A 24,618-nucleotide genomic window follows, 5' to 3' on the forward strand; every position below is an offset into this window, starting at 1 on the left:
GTGTTTTCCTGTGCGGTGAGGCAGTGTGTTTGTGTGCTTCTGCGTTTTCACTTCTGCAATTAACTGTGGATGGAAACATGGTTTCAATCACGTTATGTGTCAAGGCCAGTATGGTAACAATTCAGACTGTTTGATTAGCTTTTGGAAAGTAGTAAAATGAATATGACTATCCTTTCTTTAGTTAATTGACTTAATATGACCGTGGTTTATTTTATAGTGACCGCTTAGATCCTTCTGCTGTTCTTGATACTGCCAAGTATCTAGGCCTTGTCAAAGTGTTGGCAAAGCATGGCAAGCTCCCAGGTAAGCCCCTGGACGTAGAGGGAAGATGCGATGCCAGTCCTTGCCCCTGGAGTAACACGTGAATTGATATTAATGGTATATCATGTCCTACAAAGAGCTTGAACACTTTGCATACAGATTTGCATGTGAATCCGACCAGAGCTGTGTGGACAGTGTAGGCCATTAGTTTTAATGGATTGGCAAGCTTGTCATTTACATTTGCACAGCTCAGTGCCTTTTGCATTTCTGCAGCTAGTTTTTATTAGCGTTGCTGTTTGGATGGAGTTTGAAGATCATGACTTATGGCACAATTTGCTTATATGCCTGCACTAATGGCTTTGTTTTCGCTTAAAGAGATCTGAAGGCTGAACATAAAACCTGTAAACATAACCTGGTAGATAAGAATCTGAACTGTGCAGTTTTGTCTTAACCCTTAGTAACATTAACAAAATATATATTTTAGTTGAAAAAGCAAATTTGATTACATGGATGATTTGCATGCTCTAATTTCCTCGTTGAAAAATTGCTAAGCCTAATAATGATGATGAGTTGCACTTGATAATCCAGTCTTCCTATTGCAAGTTCTTGGTGTACCTATCAGCTTTGTATTGGAACTTCCTCCTTACATTTCCTCTCTTCCATTTTTGGAAGAGACGGAAGGGGAAATTACTTGATTTGAATATTGACATTTTTCCTAGGAAGCCTTTCTAACACAAATTAGCCTGCTTTTTTAAAAAATCACTTTTTGTAAAGTGGTCAAAACATTTTGTCTGTAATAATTAAGAACAAACATTATAAAAATGCACTTATTCCATATCCTAAAATGTTTGTTTCTGCCTTCCTAATGAAGCTTAATGAATCTAATGTATTAACATGCAGTCTTTTGGAAAGCTTTCATTGGCTCTGCTTGGCTAATTAGTATCGACATAGCAAACAGGCCCTATCGGTATCAGACCATTAGTCTGGCTGTATATACAGTGTAAACACATCTTTATTATCTGGCCTCCTGACAAGCCATCTGCTGAAGAGACAATGGTGTGATTTAGCAGATGTTAGCTCTGAACGATAAAAGCATCCATTTAGGAGGATCTTACAGCTACAGGGCAGACCGTGCAGGGCTCTGTGGTGCAGAGTGGGCACACGGTCCCTATCTGTAATTTGTAGTCAAAGTTGCAGGGAAATGATAAAACCATGCTATTGTGGATTTATAATTGTAGTCTCGTTTAGAAATGCAAGTAGTAATTAACTTGAAATCGGCATTATACACTAGAATTTACATTCCTGCCGGGCTTGAAATGCTGTTTTAATAGCAGTTTGTTTTCCCTACATGAAATTACCTAAGGGTCTTTTGTGTTACTTCATTGTAGATGCGATTAACATTCTAAAGGAGATGAAAGAGAAGGGTGTCTTTATCAAAGATGCAACAGTGTCCTTTTTCCACATCCTAAATGGCGCGGCTTTAAGAGGGGAAATTGAAACAGTCAAACAGTTGCATGAAGCCATCGTGACTCTTGGGTTAGCACAGCCGTCCACCAGCATAAGCACCCCATTGGTCACTGTGCACCTGGAAAAGTAAGTTCATTGAATTGGGGTGTTGGATGTTGGAATTGCAGGAATGAGCCTGATCGTTTTGGGATTATGCTCTGCAAGTACTCTGGTGACTTGGAGTCCTTGAGAGTCATTTGCTGGTGAATAAGTGCACCAGGGTAACCCTTCAGACACCAGCAGCCTGTGGCTGTGTGTTACTTGTTAGTGGAGGTCTCTGGTGACTATTTTTTTAAGGAGAGTGTAATGGTATTACATTAAATTGTATCTGTGGTTGGGTGTGGTGGCAGACACCTATAATCCCAACACTCTGGAGGTTGAGGCTGGAGGCTTATAGCAAGTTGAGACCAGTCCGGGTTACATAGTCAGTTCTTAGGCCATCCTTAGCTACAGAGCAACACCCAAACTCCAGAACCTAAAAACAAATCAGGCACAGTGGCGCACGCCTTTAGTCACAGCACATATGAGGCAGAGGATGGCATATTTCTGTGAGTTCTGGGCCAGCCTGGCCTACACATTGAGAACCCAGTGTCTAAAGAAATAAATACATAAATATGTTTCCTCAAAGTTTGTGTTTAATAAGTGCTGGTTATTAATGAATATAAGAAACAAGGATCCTCTGGATTTTTCTTCTTATGCCCCATGACTATTATCCAGGTCATAAACAGACCTCCCCTAGTGTTCCTGTTTGATATTCAACCGCATGTACCAATGCAGTTATTTTATTGGAGAAGTGTTTCTCTTTATGGGAAAATCAGTTTGGTTGGTAAGGCAAGATTTTCTGAGGCTGACCTTTTCCCTTGCAATGCCCTTGTTGGTGCCCAGTTTAAGGCATTATTTGTAGAGTAAGTCATAAATCGGTGCTTTTTAAGGAGGGAGAATTCTCATGAGATGGATTAAGCACTCCTTTTTATTTTAGATTTTAGCTGTTTGTCATCTAGTCCCTGGATCAAGGTAGTTTGTGTGTGTCTCTTATGACTAGGAATTCCTGATTTTCCTGTGGGCCGACTTTATAGTTTAAAACATTGTTCTCATTGTTTCTCATTATTTCTGGTAGTTTTAGTTTTATTTGGTAGTATAGTGACTGTATGTATGAATGATAGTGTTGGATTTAAAATATAAAATTGAAAATATCTCTTCTAACTAGCTTTCTATTAAGAAATGTGTATTTGTGCATTTGGATGTACGCATACCCAAAATAATTGCTTGGCCATTCAATCATAAACAGCTACCAAGTTAGATGAATGTACAAATCTTCACCTTCACGATCTCAGCATTCCATTCTTTTCAAGAAGGAGTGATTCAAACAATTGCTGTATACTGAGTTCTCACAATCACAGCCAACTGTAAATAGAAATCCTATAATTAATATGCTTCCTAGTGGAATTTTTTGATTGTTTAAAAGGCCCATCTCTGCAAATTGCATGTGGAACTCTCCACGGGGATTTGAAAGAAATGGGCCCAGCGCCCAGAAGAATGAGGCCCTCCTACACTACTGGGCAAAACCAAATAACTAACAAAGAAAACGAGGTCACGGCAGAGGAGTGTCTTACAAACAGGAGTACTTTGAAGACAGAGACGTGAAAAGTTTCCAAAAGAGGTCTGCAGATGGGGCTGGTGAACCAGGGGACGTGGACAGAGCGTGAGCTGTGCTCTCCTGGAGCAGGCTCTGTCTTTCTGGTGTTAGAACAGCAGCTGCTGGTCTCTCGTCACATTTGCTTGTCCTCGCTGTCTGGGCTGAGGAAGTGGGTGCACTGGACGCAGACACTTAGAGAAGGCAGTCCCTTCTCTTCTCTGTTTTGTAGTATCTGCTTCTTTGTCTGTGTTGTCTTCCCAGAGACAGCCTCCATGACGAGGTCTTTATGTTTGATCTGTCATACTAAAAGCATGTTGACTGCCCTAGATTCATGGGAAGAGTAAAACTGAAACAAAGGAAACTTCATATTTATGAAAATAAAATAAAACAAAACCACTCCTCTAGTAGCATTTCATTAGTAAAAACTGAGATAAAATATTAACTTTTAAACTTTTATTCAATTACATTTTATCTTATAGAAGATAGCTAATTAATTCAGAATCATGACAAGCACCATGATTAACTACACAAAGCCACCCAAATGGCCACAAGTATTTGATTTGATTTAATAACATTGACTTTTCAGTAATAGCACATAATTGACTCTAGCAGGTTATGAGCTCATCTGCAAAATGAGCCTTACTTACTTATTTATTTAAACTTGGGATAAAATTATGAAAACAGTTTCAGAACACCATGATTTCATTTATTTTCCGCTTGTCACTGCAAAAGACGCTAAAGGAGATAGCATTTTCACATTACAGTTGTAAAGCAAGTCTTTAAGATTCTGTCGGCTTTCATTTTGAACTGACTTTTCAACATTTGGATAAAACACAGGAAATAATAGCTTATGTTACATGTATACCGTAAAATTGTTTTGTGGGTTTGGAAATAATGCATTTTGTTTATATGCATTTGACAAGGGAGAACAAGATCGTCATAGGCTTACAAAATTATAAAGAGTTTGGTAAATAACCTGCTTCTATACTGTCCATGTGATAACATTAACATTGAACAGGAAAGAGAGCAGCTGAAAGTTTGTGTGCTTCCTATTGTTACCGTCTTTAAGCCCTTTCTTTACATGCGGTCCATTTGAATGTTCCGTTAAGTATTTTCTTTTGCTGTAAATTGTGTGTATTTGATTCAACTCCTTATTGATTGGGGAGATGACAGAGGTCCTCTGTTACTAAAGCAGAAAGGACTTGTTCAAAATGAGGTAAGAGAGCTTTGAGTAGTCCTCAGACCACACTAAAGGAAACAAACTCAAAGTGTGATGCTGTTTCAGACTCAGGTCTCCTTAGATCCATTTGGTTTGTTGCGTGGAAAGTATCCGAGGCCGCTTAACTGGATTATAATAAGTACAGATGATCAAAGCGCTCCAATTTCTGCTTTCCATTAAGGAGTTTTTGTGTGTGCTGGTTTGTGTTTTAATCTATGCACGGATATTGTTCATTTCTCTTCCCAGAACTGTTGCTAAATTAATGTTGAGTTCTTATAAATGTCCTAATTTCCTTAAGGTGAACTTGTAGAAATTTAAATTTGAAACAGTGTAGCCTAGCTACATATATGTCACATAAATGGGAGGCACACTTCTAAAATGCTGGTTATTCTGGGGTAAACACTCCCCTTCAATTTGAGCGTCTTCATTTGTACTGGATACTTTTATTAGATGTGGGAATGCTTGCCTTCCAGAGTAAAACTCTTTATATGTTGAAAGGAAATTAAGGAGGTTTGGCTCTTTTACTCCATTATTGCAATTAAGAATTTAGCATCATCAGTGCCAAAGGACAAAAAGTGTTTCATTTGCCCTAGGGGGACAGGACAGTGATAAGATGATTTTTCGTCAAGGATCATTGGGTCGTAATTAAGTTACATTCATGGCTATTGCTTTTTGAAGGATGATTGGTAAATGACAGGCTTCATGTGCTTCTTACGGACAGTGTGCAGGAAGGGTTTTTTCTCCCTCTGTCAGAAAATCCTGTTGAGCCTGATAATGTAAATGTGGCATTTTACTCTGAACAAAAGAGCAGGGAAATGAGCTATCTTGTCTAATCATTCAGTTGTTTAACACCGACTTCCAGTTTAGACTCAATTGGCTGGAAAGCACTTGACATGTGAAGTTAGGGCTGCTCCGAGCGAGCGCGTGTTTGAGTAAATTTTCAAGTCGGTGACAGCTAAATTGTACCTAGGGAAATTACAAAGCCTTCAACACAGTTAATTTTTGGGGAGGATTAGTTGTAATTGCAACACCAGTCTCCTTGAAGATTTCTCATTTATAGATGATGAACGGGGGGAAAAACAAAAAGGAGAACCCTTTGGCTCTTTGAAGGCACTGGTCCTCTGGACAGAGCAGCATTTGTGAAGGCAGCGGTTCCTCCTGGACCATTTCACCCCATTCTAAACATAGTCTTCATTTGTTTCTTTTTTAAATGCTGCCCACCTCCACCTCCATCTACTTCTCTCTGGCCATTTCAGATCTGAGGGCTGTTCAATTAAGTCCTTCAGTAAATTGCTACTTCACTAATACTTTATGCATAATGTTGAAGTACTTTATTCCAATTAGAAGCTAATAGTTGTCATATTTTTTGTTGCTTAAATTACGTATCCACCTTGAATTCGAAAGTCATTTCCTACAGATATATGAAGAGACTAAGTCCAAAGCTACAGATGTGAATAGACAGTTGTCACAGGTCTTCTCGCTGTACAAGTTCAGCGTTGTGTGGACCACATGTATGAAGGACTGTCAGTGAGGAGACTGTCTCCTGGCTGGGCTAGGCAAGTGCTTCTGTGAACGTGTGTCAGCAGGCTTGCGGCCGAGCTGGCGTGTGTTCTTCTGTCGTTGATGTAGCACACTTTGATTCCCTAAAAGACGGCAGTACTGGGCAGTGTTAGCTTTGCCGTGCGAGCAAGCCTCACACGTGCTGTTCAGTTCTGTGCACTCGTGCACAGATGTGGTTTATACGCAGAGTCGTATTCCCATAAAATTGAAACAGACTCTAAAAGGAATAGTGAATGGGCCACCGATTAATAAACGCAGTTCTTCTTTAAGTTGTCAAGTTTCTTACCAGACGTGTACTCTGTTAGGAATGTGTAAGTGTCCTTCAAATTTAGAATGACAGAACCATCTTTTCTCTGGTTTTGTCTTTATTTCACATGATTTGGTAACCCTGTAAGTTTGCATTAGTCAAAATACCATTTTTCAAAATTGATGGCTTTTTATTAACATGTAGTTTTAGTTGTGAGAATTATTTTATGTGATCCCTCTCTCTATATATATCTATATATATATATATACATATATATATATACAGGGTTTTGGTATTTAAAGATAGTGCAAATATATTTTTGTCTTAGAAATAATAGTGTGTCATGCAGTGGATTTGTGGGGGGGTGTTTTTTTTGCATAGACTTTACAATTGTATACCAAACCTTAGGCACAGAATAGACTTGAAATAACAGATTCAAAAAAAATAAAAAAACAAAAACTTTTGAATATAGATTTAACATTAAAAGATTTTTTCCAAAGGACTATTGTTTTTGTTTTTTTTTTTTTATTTTATTTTATTTTATTTTACAATACCATTCAGTTCTACATATCAGCCACAGGTTCCCCTATTCCCACCTCTTCCAGGGCAAATCCTCCCCCGAGGACTGTGATCAACCTGGTAGACTCAGTCCAGGCAGTCCAGTCCCTTCCTCCCAGACTGAGCCAAGCATCCCTGCATAAGCTCCAGGTTTTTAACTACATTTTCAGTCATTTCTGGTCTGCCAAGTGTATGAAGAAATCAATCATAGAATGCTTTAGGACACAGAGGCTGGGGTATGCTGGCTGGCAATGTGCTGGTCCACATTTTGTCTAGGAAGTATCTTCTTCCCTTTTTTCTTTTAGTCTTTTCTTTGCTACTTAGTATTTTCATTCTACCTAACATCAGTGGTTGTTGGAGTGACCCACGTACATGACACGTGACCCTAATCAGCAAAGATTAGAACCAGCTGGGGACCTGAAGGACCCACATGCGGTTGGTACAGCTCTCTTAGTTGAAGGTCAAAATCTGGAGTCCTACAAATGTGCGGGTTTTTCCTTTCCATCCCCTGTTCCCATGTTCTCCCCGAAAAGGTCAGGATGATAGGAAGGACTTTCCGCTTGAAGTGACACCGTCACCTACAAGGTGCATGTGGAGAGTAAGAGAGCAAGCAGCCGATGCACCATTTCCTCTACCTCTGCCTTCCTTCCGGCCAGTCTGTAGGGAGTGCTAACATATATGAATTATTTCCATTTTTCTGTTCTTGTCTGTTCTGTTGTTGTTCTGGGCATGGATAATCTTCAGAAGCATATATTTGGAGACTGAGGACTATTAACATGTCGCTTTGATTGACAGCAATTATTCATTCATTTATTGATAGTTTTGACCTAATGTAGGGGAAGTACAGTTGAGACAGTGCTGTTCTGGTTTGGGAGTCGATCTGAAAAAGCAGATCTTGCCGTTTCATAAGATGGTCTGTGTTAGTCTTCCTCTTGCGGGTGTGTTCCTAGTTTTCCGTGAAGGGGAATTGTGGAAAGGCAATACTGAGCCTGTGTCTGAAGCAAGGGAAAATACTGATTATAGGAAGCTTTATAGCATATGTGGTAGCGTCTATAGCATTTCCTTCATATGACAGTAATCTAGCCTGCAACATCTACTTTCGGTTTTGAAATTAACCTGTAATTTAGTCTTCACCCCAATGACAAAACTTCAAATGACTCAGTGGGGTGCCAGAAGATGCACTGTAAACAGGACTCGGTGTGGGGTGCAGCCGACTCGGCTCTGGTGTGCTCCTTTCCCGCCACGGCAGCTCATCATGCGCAGTGAGCGAGCGCCTCTGTATTTTACTCTCCTAGTGCAGTTTAAAAATCCTAATCCAGATAGAGTAGTAATGTAACCTGGGGCAACATGACGTGTATAAGGGGAAGAAGGTTGTAAGGCTTCTCACTACGTTGTGAAAGGCTTTCTTCTGTGAGAACTGTCGGCGTGTGTAAGAGAATGAGTAGGTTCTCCAGAAGGAGCCTCTGGGTGTCACGAAGTGCGCTGTTTGTCTGTATCTTGAACTGTGCTTTAGAAATAGGTCTCATGGTGTCTTTTTTTTTTTAATGTGTTGTCTCGTAACACATAATTGCCCTGGAAGCAGTGGTGTTTTCACAGTGTAGTATGTAGCAAACCAAGTGCTTGGGCTGAGAGTCAGGGACCTGCTCCAGGGCCGCCATCTGCTTATTCTATACTTCAGGCAAAGCCACGATTCCAGAGGCCTCGCTAAAAAAAAAGAAGAAGAAGGGGGGGATTGGCCAGGAGAACTGCCTCTGATATCTCTGGAGCTCTTTGGGGCCTTGTGAGTTCTTCACACTCACTTGTCCTTTCAGAGGGAAAAAGTATATGCTTAAGAAACTCTGACTTAGTGAAATTATCTTTTTCTTTTAAATACCACATTTAAAAAGGTGCCGTGACCTTTTTTTTTTTTTTTTTTTTGGTTTTTGGAGACAGGGTTTCTCAGTGTAGTTTTGGTGCCTGTCCTGGATCTTGCTCTGTAGACCAGGCTGGCCTCGAACACACAGAGATCCGCCTGGCTCTGCCTCCTGAGTGCTGGGATTAAAGGTGTGCGCCACCGTGACTTTTGATGAAGCTTTTTTTTTTTTTTTCAAGAAGACATAAAGTTTAGAATTAAATAGTTCGCTGATCACTAAGAATAATCTCCTAGTGTTTGGAGGACCTGTTGTACTTCTGAAACTGGGGCTGTTTCCTACTCACCTAGTAAGGCTGTGGGATGGAAGGCACTGCAGCAGTGTGGCTCAGTGCTTGCACACGCCTGCGAGCTGCCTAAAGCTTCCAGTCTGAAATTGTGGCTGTTTCCGAAGGGACCTGAACTAGTGGGGAAGACAGTGTGACAGTCAATAGGCCTTGTTTTTAGAAGTAACAGCCTGATACCAGTTTATTGTGCATACTCAGATCTTTTTCAGCCTTCCCCGAAACACTCTTTAAGAAGCAGAGTAATAAAGACAAGTGAGGAAAACAGTAGACATGTCTGAACTCTTGTTTAGAGGAAAGGTTATCCTGTCTTCTCCATGTGAGTTTAATGGTTTTGTCTTAAGGAGAGTTCGCTATTGACGGTTTCCTTGCTCATTATATATCTGTCTACATTGTTTCTGGAGCCTAAACTGAATTTAGATACATCTTTTTCTTTGTTGTCAATTTATTTTTCCAAGGGGTGATTTACCTGCCGCGCTTGAAGCCAGCATTGAATGCCATGGGAAATATAAAATATTACCCAGGATTCATGATGTCTTGTGTAAGCTGATAGAGAAAGGAGAGACCGATTTAATCCAGAAAGGTTAGTAACTGTCCACCTTTTTCTTCTTGCGTCGTTAGTCTGAATGTGGAGCCGTGAAAGGAAAATGTAGGAGCAGACAAACGCCTCCTGAGAAACTGTCAGTCTTCTGAAAGGAAGTGCTTCTAAATATTTGAAAAACCCCTGCTTTTCGCTATCTGTTCCTGGGGGAATATTGCCCCTCTGTTATTTCATGTGCACGCTACATGTTGGTGATACACCATTGTTAATCTTACCCTCCCTGGATGTCTTTAGTGATGGTCTTCAGTATTCAATGCCATCAATATGTGCCGTCAGATAAGGACCAGGATAGTAAATTAGATAAGGCTGTAATCTTTCTAGTTTTGATTTCTCTAGACGGTCATGAGACAGTCTGTGGTTTTCTCATGCTCTGTGTGTTCTCCCTTCCCTGCTGTCTAGCAATGGACTTCGTGAGCCAAGAGCAAGGCGAGATGACGATGCTCTATGACCTCTTCTTTGCCTTCCTACAGACAGGAAATTACAAAGAGGCCAAGAAGATCATCGAGGTATGCTCTCTAACTTTGCTGTTCTAATGTACAGCTGTTTAGACTCTTAATTAGAATACATTTAAAAATTTTAACCTTTAATTATCCTTGTTCTGATTCATGTTAATAGAATTCAATCCCAAAAATAATGGGAGGAGGTGGCTCGGCCAGCTTTATTGTATATAATTACAGTACAGAAAAGCAGTCTGGTTGTATATTGAATTTGTTTCCTCACTTTGTTAAATTCACTGTTATATATCAAAATGATATTTGCATATTACATCTTGAATTGTGAAACAATTAAATTAAAATGGTATTCCTGGGTGTAAAGTTGCTAATCCTCTTTGCCAAAGAATTCTTTGTTCTTAAAAGCAGTAAAATTCAATTTACTGCAGACCAGGCTCACGTTTATTTGTGATGCTTGTCTACAAGTTAATCAGCCAGACAAGTACTGTCTGCCCTGGTTTGGCATTTGATTTAAATTTTCTTTCTTTTTGTCCCCACTATGGTAAGCAGCTTATAGGAGCTAGGTGACAAAGCTGGCCCCTTTGGGATTAGTGTATTTTATCTAGGCTTTACTGAAGTTTTCGTACTGGAATTGATAAGGCAACAGCTCAGGGAAAGTCTGTCCAAATGGTGATTAATTTCCTTATCACACAGTTCTCTATCTAGTAAGAAAATATTCCACAGAAAGTAGACATGGTGCATTAAGAGTGCCGCCTTGTTACTGAAACCACTGCTGTGTGAACGCCGAAGAAATCACATTGCTCCAAGTCAGGCTTGGCCGGTACCCTGTCTAAAAGTGTACAGTCCTAGGTTGGCTCTCAGTCTCCTTATTTTTGTATAAATTATCCCTGGTCATGGGACTGAAGATGTAGGCACATGACCCAGAACGTCATCGCCGTGTCTTCAAGACAGGCTCTCACTATGTAGCTCTGGCTCCTAGAACTCACTATAGAGCAGGCTGACCTTGAACTAAAGATCCACCTGTCTCTGCCTTCCAAATGCTGAGATTTAAGACCTCCATGCCTGGCTTGTATCTTCAAATGTTTTTAAAGAAGAAAAAAATGAAGTGTCGGAGATTGTGAAATTAATGCAGCACTTTCTTCAGTTTTTCTCTGTCTTGTCTGTCTACATACCTGTCAATGTCGTAGACAGGGCTTCTAAAACTCCAATAGTTAATTTGTATTGTCTAGAGAATGGTTTCGGTAGATCTGAAGGTGGATGTACTGTCTGCCTTCTGGGTCTGCTGCTCTGTGGCACCGTCCGGGGGCCACTGACTGAGGCAGACCACTGTGCCCCTCGCTCTGGAGTACACGCAGGACCTAGTTTTAAAAAAACAAAACAAAACAGAGCCTTAAGTGTGAGTTCCCTTTTGCCATCTTTTAAACTTTCCTAGCTGCCTTATCTACAAGACGGAGTGTAATACCTGTCTTTAAGGCTCAATCACATAATGTATGTAAAGCAGCTTGCACATTTCCTGGATTATGGTAAGTGATCAATAGTATTAATTCTCTTTGCCCCTCAAAGGTAGGGATTGTTTTGTCTCCTTTGTTCTACATGATTTCCGTGTGATACTTAATGTAAGGTCATGTAGGTAGACAAGAGAAAACTGGCTTTTAATACTTGACGACTTTGCCCATATGGGTCAGTTAGGAATGACTGTTAAACAGTGGGTGTGTATAAAACTGTTGAGTGGATAAAGAACTCTGTGTAGGGGTGAAGGAGATGACTCGGTAGAGAGCTTCCCTTGCAAGCACGAACATCTGAGTTCACATCTCCAGCACCCATGGAAAAAGCCCGGTCTAGCAACATTTGCCTGCTCCCCAGCTGTAGAAGGCTGAGGCAGGAGAGTTCTTGAGGGTCACTGGCCAGCCAGTGTAGCTAATCAGTGAGTTCCAGGTTGAGTGAGGGACAGTCTCAGGAAATGAGAACAATTCAGAGAGAGATCTGGAGTAACCCTCTGCCTCCACATACACAAGCATAGGCACGGACACTTGCATGGAACGCGCAGAACAATAAAAAAGAAGGGTACAACCACGGCAGTGGCCAGGGACAAGAAGGGACAGTGGGGAGTGTGGTGTGTGAGAATGTGTTCAAGGTTTATCTCGTTGACAAGGCTGAAGGGCAGGTTTGTTTTGGTTAATGGTTTCATAGCCAAGAGAGGGTTAGCTATGGGGAAAATTCGTAACACTTTGTTATTAAAGTTAAAGGCCTAAATCTTTCATGTGACAAAAGATACAAGCAAGGTTGAGGTGGTTTTTTTTGTTTTTTGTTTTTTTGTTTTTGTTTTGTTTTGTTTTGTTTTGTTTTTCGAGACAGGGTTTCTCTGTGTAACTTTGCGCCTTTCCTGGAACTCGCTTTGGAGACCAGGTTGGCCTCGAACTCACAGAGATCCGCCTGCCTCTGCCTCCCGAGTGCTGTGATTAAAGGCGTGCGCCACCACCGCCTGGCTAAGATTGGGTTTATAAATAACATGACCTGTTTTGTTTTTAAAATGAACTAGTGTGTATACATATACTATGTGCTATGTAGTAGTTTATTTCTATACATGGGTCATTAAAGGAGAGTGAGTTATAGCTGATTTTTAAAATATCTTAGGTAATTTCTGAATTCTTCCAGTGAGTAGCTTGTACTTGGAAAAAGAATTGTTTTCTTCAAAGGGAAATAGAATGAGAAAACAATAATAAAACGGAGTTGGTAAGTTGAGTCTTTGGGAGCTGTAGTGACTCCTTGAGCAGGAGGTTGATGTGAAAGAAGTCTATCTACAGCTGGGAAATGTTGACTGGCCTGAGGAATGTGTGGGGTCTGAGCATTTAGGAGAGTCAGTCTTTTCTCCCTGTGTGGAGATTCAGGGCCTCTCAGGAGGAATTGCGTGTGGAGCAAATGGCGGCATTTAAGTAAGCATCCATGCACTTAGTAGCATTAGGAAGCAGATAGGCAACAAAAGAATGGCCGCTCCAGTTTGTTCTGGGGAGGACTGAGAACTCTTCGGAAGGGTGTTAGAAACCCTCGGGACCAGAATAAGGAGATGGAGTAAGTCAAAGAGTAACAGATTCCGGGTACACCCAGGAGGATCCTGGGAGATGAATGCAGGTGAGGTTAATAAGGACCCCAGGGTTGCAGTCGTGGGACTCTTTTGTGATTATACTGAGTGTAATGGCATTAGTTAGCAGCTGGTCGCTGCCAGCACCCCTGCCACGAGTGGTGGACATGTCATCTGAACCTCCTGCTAAGGTGACTGGTGGCATCTAAGCAGCTTCCCATTTTGACCAATTTCTCTCCTTTCCTTAACAAATAGATCATGTCTTACAGTCTTGTCAGTGAGGTAGACCTTTAAAGTTTTTATTGAATGGAGTAGTTGCTATCAGGAGTTCTGTGGAAAGGAGCTATTTCTGAAGAGGTATTTCTAAGGAATAGATGTCTAAGTGGATTGGGAGCTGACAACACAGAAGTATTCTGGGCCAAGGAAGCTGACCGTGCGGAGGCCCTGAGGAAGGACCCTTCTTCGTCCTGTCTAAGACAGGAGTGTCCGTGCGTGGTTCAGTACTCACCCAGTGTCGTGTGTTCTCTGTATGATGTTCTTCCCTGGGCTGAGCTCTCGTCCATTTACCAACTCATCCTCTGTAAACCCCACATTCTGGAACGAACTAGACCATTGAGAACGTGTTACAACTTAATGGTTCTATGAGGAAGATAAAGTTCGTGAAGAATATTCTGTACCTTGCTAATAATGATCAGTCATATTCCCCGCCCCAAACTGCCCTATATGTAGAACCAGGTATAAATTATAGGTCTTATTTTAAAATATGTCAAGTGTAAAGACTCCATTTGAATAGTTAGTCATCTAGTCATGTTTGTGGCCTTTCTGTCCTTTTCTTTCGATGACTGATTTCATTTATATATAATTAGAATTAATGGGTTCGTGTATCTTACTTAGTATTTCACTGTAATCAACTACTCCTTCATTTCCCTGCATGAAATTCATTAAAGGCTTCTCTAAGCATTTTAATGATCACATTGTTCTGCTGGGTAAATGAAATACAATTGATTTGTTTCTCCCTCGAGAAATTTTCTCTCCTTGACGAGTCATCATCGTCCACCTCTTCACATCTGGCTGGCATCCTCAGTTTTCAGACCATTTTCTCAAGGTGGTTTCTGGGCGTGAGTTAATCAAGTCAGAAATGAAGGTGAAGACCCTCTTTCTGGTTCGTCCTGCTAGAGATTTGAGTAGAAACCAGGTCTTCCCAATTTCAATATAGCATTCCTTTTTAGAAATGATGTTCAGATAAGATGGTATTTCTCTGTAAGGAGAAAAACAAAATGTCACCTCATTCCTTTAGCTACAGTTGAGGGACTTTACTAAGCTCCTAGCACTGGCATGTTTCAGAGCCTAAGATAAAATGGCTTTTGTCCGATCCACTTTGTGAGAGATGACATATTCGATCAGGAAAGATTAAATAATGGTATGAAATTTTACAGAGCTCCTAAAGGTTTCCATGAAGAAGTCTGCCATCCAACTCCATCCTTAGCAGTCTGTGTGGCTCAGTAGTCACTCACTGCTGGCCGTGGACCAGGCACTACGTATCGTTGGTCATGGATGAGCTTTTCCCATAACTCTAACCTCCTCCCTGGGACTCAAACCTGCATCTGCAGCTAGGCAGTGTAACAACCGCTGGGACTTTGTCCTCCTGAGCCTCAGAGAGCTGCTCTGAGAAAGAGCTAGAGCACAGAAAGTCAGGCGGTGGTAGCCATGGACTTGGAGGTCAGGACAGTTCCCATTTCCTGTGGCTTCTCCAGCACTCTTCCTATCTCCATGCTCTCCAGATGCGCCGCCCCAACTTTTGAATCTATCAGAACTGCTTTCTCTGGAGTTGTCGTTTCCCCTCTGCTCACCCCCTTCCTTCCACTTATCGAAACCGAGTGAACTCGCTATCCTCTTCGGGGCTCTCACTTTAGGCTTTAGGTCTAACACTAGAAGTTAGATTCTAGTGTAGTCTTCATTTCCCTTTGTTCTTTACTTGAGGAAATTACAATTTTTATCTCAACTTGCTTTCCTTAATAGGGTCCGAGTTCAGTCCTTGTACACTGTGCTGATTTCAAAGCTAGTGTTCTCTCTAGCTTCCAGAATCTAATGTCAGTTCTGACATAACACCTGGTGAAGAGGGCCATGGCTAGTGATAGGCTGTTCATTTGATTTGCGTAGTGGCGTTTTGCTCTTTAATACACCTGACCTTTGTAGACAGAGGCTAGAAGGCTCACTGAGTGCTGTGGTGCCCATTGTCCTCCCAGGTCTAGCCTGGCTGTGGGGCTACAGAGTTGAGCTGGCCTCGGGATCCCTGTGCATGTCATTTTGCTTTCTACTGCACTGGCTAGAGGGAGTGGCCGTGGAGTGTGTTTCATTGAAGTCCATTTTCGTCATTCCATTAGTATTAGCAAGAAAAAACAAAGCAAGTAAAAATGTACTCTATTAGTCAAATTTAAGTTCATATGAAATAAAGGTTGAGATGCAATAGAAAAATGTTGATGTCCCTTCACTTGAAACTTGTTTTATATTTATCTCTATTAACATGCATAGATAGGCATTGTACCCATAGAGTAATGTCCCAAAGTTATCAAGTGATGAAAACATTGTGTTTTAACTTTGCCTATGCAGCTGAGCTGAGTGTTGTATTGTTAGAACTGCAGAAAGCTGTGCTTTAGGGCACAGGAATGTGGCTAGAAATAAACATGGCCATCTTTCTCCTAGAGTAACCATTTAGCCTCACCGTCCATTAAGTAAATTATATGTAAGGAAAATCAGAAAGATTATTTTAATGTGCACTAGCTGGCCTTTGATGTTATATTTAACATCCTAATTAGAATTCAGTCCTTTCCTGTGTTTCATTGCGTTTTCGATTGCCGCTTTCAACTGCAGTGTTTAACTTCAGTAAGATGCTCAGAGATAAGCCAGAAGCGCGGCTGCTCCAGCAGCCTAGGAGATTTAGTTAATCTGACCTAGATGTTCTTTTGATGATTGAGGTTTGTATATGAAAATAGTTCTCAATTTCAAAATGAAACACAGGGGAGAGGTGGTATCTAAGTCAGCTGTCCTGCCAGCAGCAGGGATTAATCAGCCCTGAACAGGAAGAGTTAGCTCCATGTTGTGCTGTTTAGATCTTAGGGATTTGGATCAGCAATAACACTGAAGGTTGTAAGTGAATGTAGCCCTTGCATTTTCCATGTTCTAAAGAGGATTATTTGTTCTTTTTCAAGGGCTTTCTGTGTACATTGATGTTAATTTCATACTTGTTAAGATGTATGTTGAAACGTAGATGTGAGAGAAGCCTTGAATACCGTCCATGTCTGGATGTAGAGGTTAATATTTGAAAGTGCATTCCAGTGGTCAGTTTCCTCAGCATGGGATTTTATACCCCGGAGTACAGATAGTTGCATGGTTAAAATGAGAGCACATAGCTTAACCCCTGCCAGGCTCTGTCCTGCAACTCAGGCTGCAGTGTGGTGCTTTCTCCATCAGCTCTTCATTTCCAGTTGTGTAGTGTCTTTTTAACTGGAAATACTGGGCTGCAGAGTGGTGGTGTGCTCCTGTAGTCGGCTCCTAGAGAGGCTGAGGGAGGACCGCTTGAGTCTGGAGGTCAACCAGGGCAACAGAAGTACCTCAGTCTGAAAGTACCAACAGCCCTGGGGTTTATAAATAAGCCCTGGCATTCTGGGGACACCTGGCTTTACACAGTGGAGAGAGCAGACGCAGTATTTTCTCTAGGTTGGCACGCAGCCAGGGCAGATGAGTATGTAGTTGTCTTATCTTGACGCTGTGATTGAAATGCAGTGTTCCGTGGTGAAACCCTCTTACAGATGATGCAAATGCTATCATTACAGGTACAAATCCTTGGAATTATGTTGAAATGGTTTGTCTTTTATTCCAATATCCAACATTGTGAAATATGTGCTTGAAGCCAGAGTTACTGACTAAACCTTCAGAATGTCTAATTGAGTGTATAACTAACATACATCTCAGTTATTGAAATAAGCCAAGACTACACTAATGTTAAGTCCTTAGCTGGTTTTAAGTGCTAGGCAGGACATCCAGTGATGGGCAGAGTACTTTCATCAAAGTATGTTTCTTCTAAAATTGAAAGCTGCTGGGTTTTATTAAAATTAAGAATTGTTTATGGTTCTACATAGCAAATTAGTAAGTTTTGTCTACTGAGTCTGTTGGGATGTTGAAGTGAGGGAGTGGAGTTTTGTTGTGGGGTGAGTACGCATGTGCATGTGTGTGTTTATCTTGACATATTCTTGGGTTGACTTAGTTAATTACTTCTCCCTGAACTAAATAAAATGAATCATTTTAGTATTTAAAGATTTTTGGAATGACATGCAGGGCTCTGGGTTTAATCCTAGTAACAAACAAACAAACACATAAAACGAGAAGACTATAGAATGAATATTAAGCTGGGAAGGCGCATCTTGAAATACCTAAGTCTTGTAGATATCCATTAAACACAGGTTCCATTATATGCTTAAAGATCTGTGGTAACAGTGGGATCCTGCTGTAAGTTCCCTTTAGCACATATGTGGCAGCGAGTTCATTAGAGGAAAAAACTGACTTTATGGAAGAATTATGCCGAATCTTACGTGTTGTGTGGTGGTTCTGTTTTTCAGACTCCAGGCATTAGAGCTCGGCCTACAAGACTTCAGTGGTTTTGTGAGAGATGCATTTCCAATAATCAGGTCAGTATTTGATTTCTGATGTCTGAAGCACTTAAAACTCAGGAGTAAGCAAGTGCTAGCGTTTGGGGATTCCCTAGATGTCCTTGTGGACACAGTGTTTGCTCAGTGCTCCTCCAAAGAAGTGACAGCCTAGTTTGTGTCCCTGGGGGTACAGTAGACGTCCAAGAGTGTTGAGTGCTGGTCTAGGCCCTGGAGGTTTGCACTTGCCGCCTTCTGCTTGGTTTGAGCAAGCTAGCAGTGGAGAGTGTGTTGTGGCAGGAGGAGGTGCCTCTCTCCAAGCTCACTGCATCTGCTCTTATCACAGAGGCAAAGCCCTGGCACAAGGCAGCACGCTGTCAGGGTTGTCCCACCTGTGTGCTCCCCACTGTTACCTGCCTCGGGTTCTATGTCATCAAGATGCTCTCTGGAGTCTGTAACTTAGTTACTCGTGTTGTGTTGTTTGATTTCAAGGGCCTTTTAAACTTTAAAGCACCTTGTTACTGTAGTAAAATATTCACAACATGGCTGATTTGGTTTTTTAGCTACTTTCTGGTGCACAGCTCTGTGGAGTTAGGCACATCGTGCTTGACACTTAGTCTCTTGGTAGAGTTAACCTGTAGATAACACTCATCCACTGCTTGTGTTAACTGTAAAATACACTTCGTACGTTGTGCAAATCTATCTGTTAATCTTTTTAAGGTTGAAACTCTTGAAAAGTTGGTGGAGCTGACCCAGAAGCTGTTTGAATGTGATAGAGACCAGATGTACTACAGCTTACTAAAACTACACAGTAAGTGACAGTCCTCCTCCTGGTGGCCCTCCAGTCTGCAGAGGCCACAGCAGGGAAGGAATATTGGGCTTTGAAGAAGTCTGAGGGATTGTCAAACAGGCATCTTCAGCACAGGCCAAAGTGAAGGCTAGCTGGCCTCCTGCAGAACATGACACTGTATCACTAGATGTTGTTGAGAAGTATTTATAAATCTGTTGGTCCTCGCTGCAGTAATGAGAAGGCCAAGTCCTCTGCTCATTGTCCTGAGGAAAGACATAAACCAAACTCCGGGGCCACACCAACACTAGATCGGGTCTCCTCCACATGCTAGTAGAAAAGATCCTTCCATTGCTCCAGAGGGTGATTTGCAACAGGAGCCCTCCAGTGCTTATCTGCATCGGATCCTCCAGCAGAATCCACCGATATAAAAATTTAAAATATATAAAACAAGGGAAAGAATAGAATGTGGAGAGGAATGATGAGTCCCTAGTTCTCCCTTTTTTTACTTTAGTAAAATGTATGTTTGTTTAATATTTCAAATTTTTCTTTTATTTTTATTTATTTCTTACTGTTTAAAATTAATTTATTTTTCTATTATCAGCTTGATAGATTATGTAGTCTTATCTTAGTAGTGAGATGTTTCATTGAGGTTTGTTCAGTAATTGAGTAAAACTGAGGGCATCCTAACAATCAAAATGGTACCAGGAACATAGGACATGCTGTGATGCTGTCTGGTTCTGTGGAAAGGTAAGTAGTGTTCAGTGGTACCTTGAGTGTGAGTGAGTCCAATGGGTTCATAAAATGATCTCTTTAGTGCTCTTGCTGTTTTGTGAGTTGTATAGGAGGCCATTGGTTCACGCTAGTGTTCTGCACTAGGCCTGAGAGACCAAATCAAAATGAAGTTACTCAGCCTGGTGATCCATGCTAGCAAACCCAAACTGAACTTTTTAACCTTGTGAGAAATCGGGAGAAAGACAGACACACACAGAGAAGGAGATAAGTGAGAATGGGAATTGCCAGATCTTGAAACAGGCCAGTTAGTGTGACAGGGTAAGGTAGTCCCCTGCTTCAGCGCTTCAGATGGCTGTCCTGTCTGCCTTTTGTTCTTTTGGTTGATTTGGGTTTTTTTTGTTTTTGTTTTTTTTTTTTTTGGTTTTTCGAGACAGGGTTTCTCTGTGTAGCTTTGCGCCTTTCCTGGAGCTCACTTGGTAGCCCAGGCTGGCCTCGAACTCACAGAGATCCGCCTGGCTCTGCCTCCCGAGTGCTGGGATTAAAGGCGTGCGCCACCACCGCCCGGCTGGTTGGTTTGGTTTTGTGTGGTTGGGGTGGTTCCTTCCTGTCTCTAAAGCCCCCCTCCCCTTGCTCAGCTCATCTAGCACTCATGTTTTACACAGTGAAATAAATGTTTTCCAAATCTTTTAAACCAACTCAGAGCAGAAAAAGAACTCAAAGCCACAGAATTTAATATTAATAAATGTTTGGAGGATGACCGTCTTTTCCCTCCTGTTTTATGTAATCCAGAAGTAGCTTTCCCAGTCACTCCTGTAATAGCTGTGAATATACAGGCATAGGTCTTGAAGAACATGCACATCTGTGTAAAAACTATGTACATTGTTGATTTGTTTTGTTTTTGTTTTTCCAGACAGGGTTTCTCTGTGTAGCCCTGGCTGTTCTGGAACTCACGCTGTAGACCAGGCTGGCCTCGAACTTACGGAGATCCGCCTGGCTCTGCCTCCTGAGTTCTGAGATTAAAGGCCTGCACCATCACGACCTGTGTTAAAACTATTATTTAATGTGAGCATATTACTTTTTTTTTTTACTCGGGTACAATGTTTTTCTCCATTTTAATCATCTAATAAGTACTGGTTGGATATCCTAGAATTCATTTTACTAGTCCCCTGTTTCTTTGAATAGATTTTAGTTTTCTGTGTACCTAAATCTTGGGTTTGTACCCTTAATTTCCATGTCACTGAATTCCAGATATTTTTCTGAAGGCTGAAGAGTGATTGAGATTTCATTTTTATAACCAAGTAATGCTCTATTCTGTTTATACCAGCACCCACGTTTGGCTACTGAAGTGGAGGGTAGCCATTTTATTGATGGAGGTCATTTTATCCAGCTGTCTCTGTTTCTACAGACAGTGGATGAGCTAATGGTCCTGTCTTTTTAAACATGTTTTTAGTGGAAGCTTCCTTAATGCCATCGTCACCCTATCAACATTTTCTTAGTTTGAAACTACTTCAGTTTGTAGTGGTGTTTTGGTTTTCTTTCTTTCTGTTGCTGTTGTATTGAGACGAGCCTTACTTTGTCCCCTGGCTTTCCTGGAACTCAGGTATAGACCAGGCTGGCCTTGAGCACCTCTGTCTCCTGAGTCCTGGGATCAGAGCCTTGCACTGCCGAGCTAGGCCTGGCTTGCTTCCCACGCAGTAAGGGTTCTAGGGCTTGGAAGTGTTGTTTTTTTTTTTTTAACTTTAAAATATTTATAACACTTAGGTTTTTACATTACAGGAAGAGATTTTGATAAAAGGAAGATATAATTATAAGACTGTTGCTTTAAAAGCTAATTGTAAGTGAGGTTTATGTCAGTTAGATTGACTTTATAATCAAATGTGTATAAAAATCACTCTGAACTTGAGGTTAATTTCCACTACTTAAAACCAGGAGTTGCAGCTCTGTGTGGCCTATGAAGATAGTCCTGCTCACCTTTTATCTTTGTCTTTGTTGCTGATTTCTAATTAAGTGTGTTAAAGTTTGTACTTCTAGCAGTCATTAGTTGTTTAAAAAAACTTTTTTTTTGGAGGGCAGAATTTGGAGAGACAGAATCTAGGGGTGCCACCCACTTGAGTGGTGATGCTTTCCCTCTTAGTGTAAGAAGTAGAAACGGTCGTGTTTTCCAGGATGCTTGTGTTCAAGCTTGCCTCCCTAATGTTTCTTATAGATGCGTTTGCAAATTCAAACAAACGGACGTCTAAAGCAGGACTATTGTTATTTGTGAAAACTAGGTATCACAACATTGAAGTAAGTAGCTTATTGGTACAAAGACATGTAGCTAGAGTTTTCCTGCCTTGCCCACAGTCAGGACAAATCTTTGTCACCCACCAGTCCCCCAGCCGCTCAGACCCAACCAAGTAAACACAGAGACTTATATTGCATACAAACTGTATGGCCGTGGCAGGCTTCTTGCTAACTGTTCTTATAGCTTAAATTAATCCATTTCTGTAAATCTATACCTTGCCACGTGGTTCGTGGCTTACCAGCATCTTCACATGTGGCTTGTACTGGCAGTGGCTGGCTGTGTCTCCTTCTGCCTTCCTGTTCTTTCTTTTCTCCTCTCTGTCAGTCCTGCCTATACTTCCTGCCTAGTCATGGGCCAATCAGTGTTTTATTTATTGACCAATCAGAGCAACACATTTGGCATACAGAACATCCCACAGCAAAGACATCTACCTATTTCCTCTACAAGAGACTTCTCGCTGCCCTAAAACTTAGTCAGCAGAATTGTACAACACCTGGGCAGAGATCCTTCACCAGCAGGGGAGATACGGACAGCCCTCTCCTCACCGAAGCCAAGGATATTCGGATGTTCCTTACATTAGAGCCTTCCTAACCACTCAAGAGCCAGAGGTGTGCAGAGGCAGTGTACATGTTTTTATCATCTTTGCAAACTTGTTTCTGATTTTGATTTTCACATTGAGGATTTTTCAGTTACTTTCAAAACAAACTTTTATCAACATGATTTTCAAGCTTTGGATAAAAGCCTGGGGTGGTCTGTTACTATTTTTGTTTCTGTGTAGTTCTGTTTCTGTTTGCTTGTTTTGGCAGACAAAGTGTGGCTCATAATTAGAAAGATACACAAAAAATCTCCTCACCTCTGGGCTACAATCACTAATGTTTCCTTTCTTTGACAACAGCATTTGGAACAATGCCTTCTTGAAGCTAAAGAAAGAATTCCTAAACCTTTACCAGTTCTGCTTAGCGTAGTCATTGATTTTTGATTAATCAAATTCCCCAGAAATAAATGGTGACTGGCAGCGAGCTGATGCTGTCTGGAATAAAATGCAAGAAGAAAACATTATCCCTCGTGAAAGGACATTGCAACTATTAGCAGAGATCCTGAAAAACAGCAACCAGGAAGTTCCCTTCGATGTCCCCGAGGTAATTTGTCTTTAGCACAAGCCCAGCAGATTTTTGTTACTGTGCATTTCTGGGCCCTAGTTTAGCCCAGTTTTATGGTGCAAAGGTGGCTGGATTTAACAATTTTTGTTTTGTTTTCAAGTTGTGGTTTGAAGATGACAGACCTTCCCTGAGTTCTTCATCACCCTCAGCAGTAGAAACCAATACTGAGAAGATGTTGTTGAAAGCCTGCAGACTGAAAAAGAACAAAGGTAAGTGCACACACACACGGTCCTGTTGCTATAGCATGCAACACGTGGGCTGAGTCTGGCACACCAGAGACAGCTGTTGGATGGAGATATGCTCCAGGCGAGTGCATTTAGACCAGCAAAGGTATTGGCACATTTGGGAGATTTTTAATTATCAGCATAATACAGGTGATACTAAGTAATTCATTAGTTATGATAATACTATAATTTATAAGCCAGTGTCAATTTGAGATCTTTATAAAACATTTAAAGATGGAAACAAGAACAAGGGAAGTTGTCAGGTTTCGGTTATGAGCACATGAGAGGCTGAGTTAATGATAATACTGGGATTCTTTTTGAGACAGGGTCTCACTGTGTAGCCCAGGCTGGCCTCAGACTCATGACCCTCCCCCCTCAGCTTAGGGCAAGTGCTAGGATTACAGATATGCACCATTATGCCTCACTCACATATTACCTTTTTAAAGATGGTTTTTATTTAAACAAAAACATTTAACTAAGTGATTAAATATTACACAATCACTCCGCTAATTGTTTTAGCCTATAATTCAGAGTTATATACTGATTTTTATATGTCTCAAGATTCAAACACTTAGCAAATATAAATGCTTTGAAAATTCAGTGCTAGGACTGGAGAAATGACTCAGCAGTTAAGAGCCCTGGCTGCTCTTCCAAAGGACCTGGGTTCAATTCCCAGCACCCACACCTGTCTGTAACTCAACTTCTAGGGCTTCTTATACCATCGCACAGATGTACATGCAGGCAAAACACCAGTAAACTCTATATTTAGAAAAGACAATTCAGTGCTGATAGTAGCATCTGTTGGGATAGTTGTGGTTCATGGTTTTGGTACCTTGAAGTGCTCACATAAACAGTTGATAGATAGTAGTGAACTCAGCTCCTATGGTATCAGAATGCAATATTAGATTTTCTAGTTTTGTTTATTAATTTTGAATATTCAGATAGTGCTTGGCCTGCATTTTCGCAACAAACAGTGTGAACTAACATTATAACCTAAATTTGTAGTCCCCTGTAAGAGAAAACATGCGCATAGTAGTATTCTTTTGTGGCTTCACTCTTGTGTACCATGATTTTAAATGATTTATTTTTAGTAAATTTTGTTGTATTTTATCAAGCTTTGTTTTAAAGTTTGTGATTGCTATTGATACTGGCATTCAGGAGAAGAGACTCCGAGGCCCCATGCCTCCCAGAGCACCTAGGCAGTGGTTGCTGGGGAGATGAGTTATTCCTCAGTTGTGCTGCCCTGGGAAGGAGCTCTTGCTTAAGTAACAACATGCCATGCAGGTGCCAGCGTCCCCAGTTAAATGCAGTGGGTCACACTCCCAACAGTGGTGACGGCGTGAAAGTAGGGTTGGGGCTTGTGGGGAAGAAGTGGTTAGGTGAGAATATCAGAGGGATGAAACAGGAGAAATGGGAGGCTGAACATGATCAAAGTACGTATTTATTTGTGTGAAAGAATAAGGGGGAAAAGAT

The 24,618-nt window shown here is 41.2% G+C and overlaps 1 protein-coding gene across 1 annotated transcript in view; it reads left to right on the forward strand.

The window, feature by feature from the left end:
• The window catches only part of Lrpprc (leucine rich pentatricopeptide repeat containing), an 86,208-nt gene that overhangs the window by 43,171 nt on the left and 18,419 nt on the right, over window positions 1–24,618 (forward strand). Inside the window, exons 22-29 of the mRNA XM_028892616.2 lie at window positions 218–303; window positions 1,650–1,854; window positions 9,639–9,763; window positions 10,181–10,287; window positions 17,929–17,997; window positions 18,676–18,766; window positions 22,758–22,900; window positions 23,022–23,130. Of these exons, the coding sequence (XP_028748449.1) occupies window positions 218–303; window positions 1,650–1,854; window positions 9,639–9,763; window positions 10,181–10,287; window positions 17,929–17,997; window positions 18,676–18,766; window positions 22,758–22,900; window positions 23,022–23,130 (935 nt within the window). The remainder of the gene's footprint in view (window positions 1–217; window positions 304–1,649; window positions 1,855–9,638; window positions 9,764–10,180; window positions 10,288–17,928; window positions 17,998–18,675; window positions 18,767–22,757; window positions 22,901–23,021; window positions 23,131–24,618) is intronic.

The sequence above is a fragment of the Peromyscus leucopus genome, chromosome 22, assembly GCF_004664715.2.
Source record: "Peromyscus leucopus breed LL Stock chromosome 22, UCI_PerLeu_2.1, whole genome shotgun sequence".
Taxonomy (NCBI): Eukaryota; Metazoa; Chordata; class Mammalia; order Rodentia; family Cricetidae; genus Peromyscus; species Peromyscus leucopus.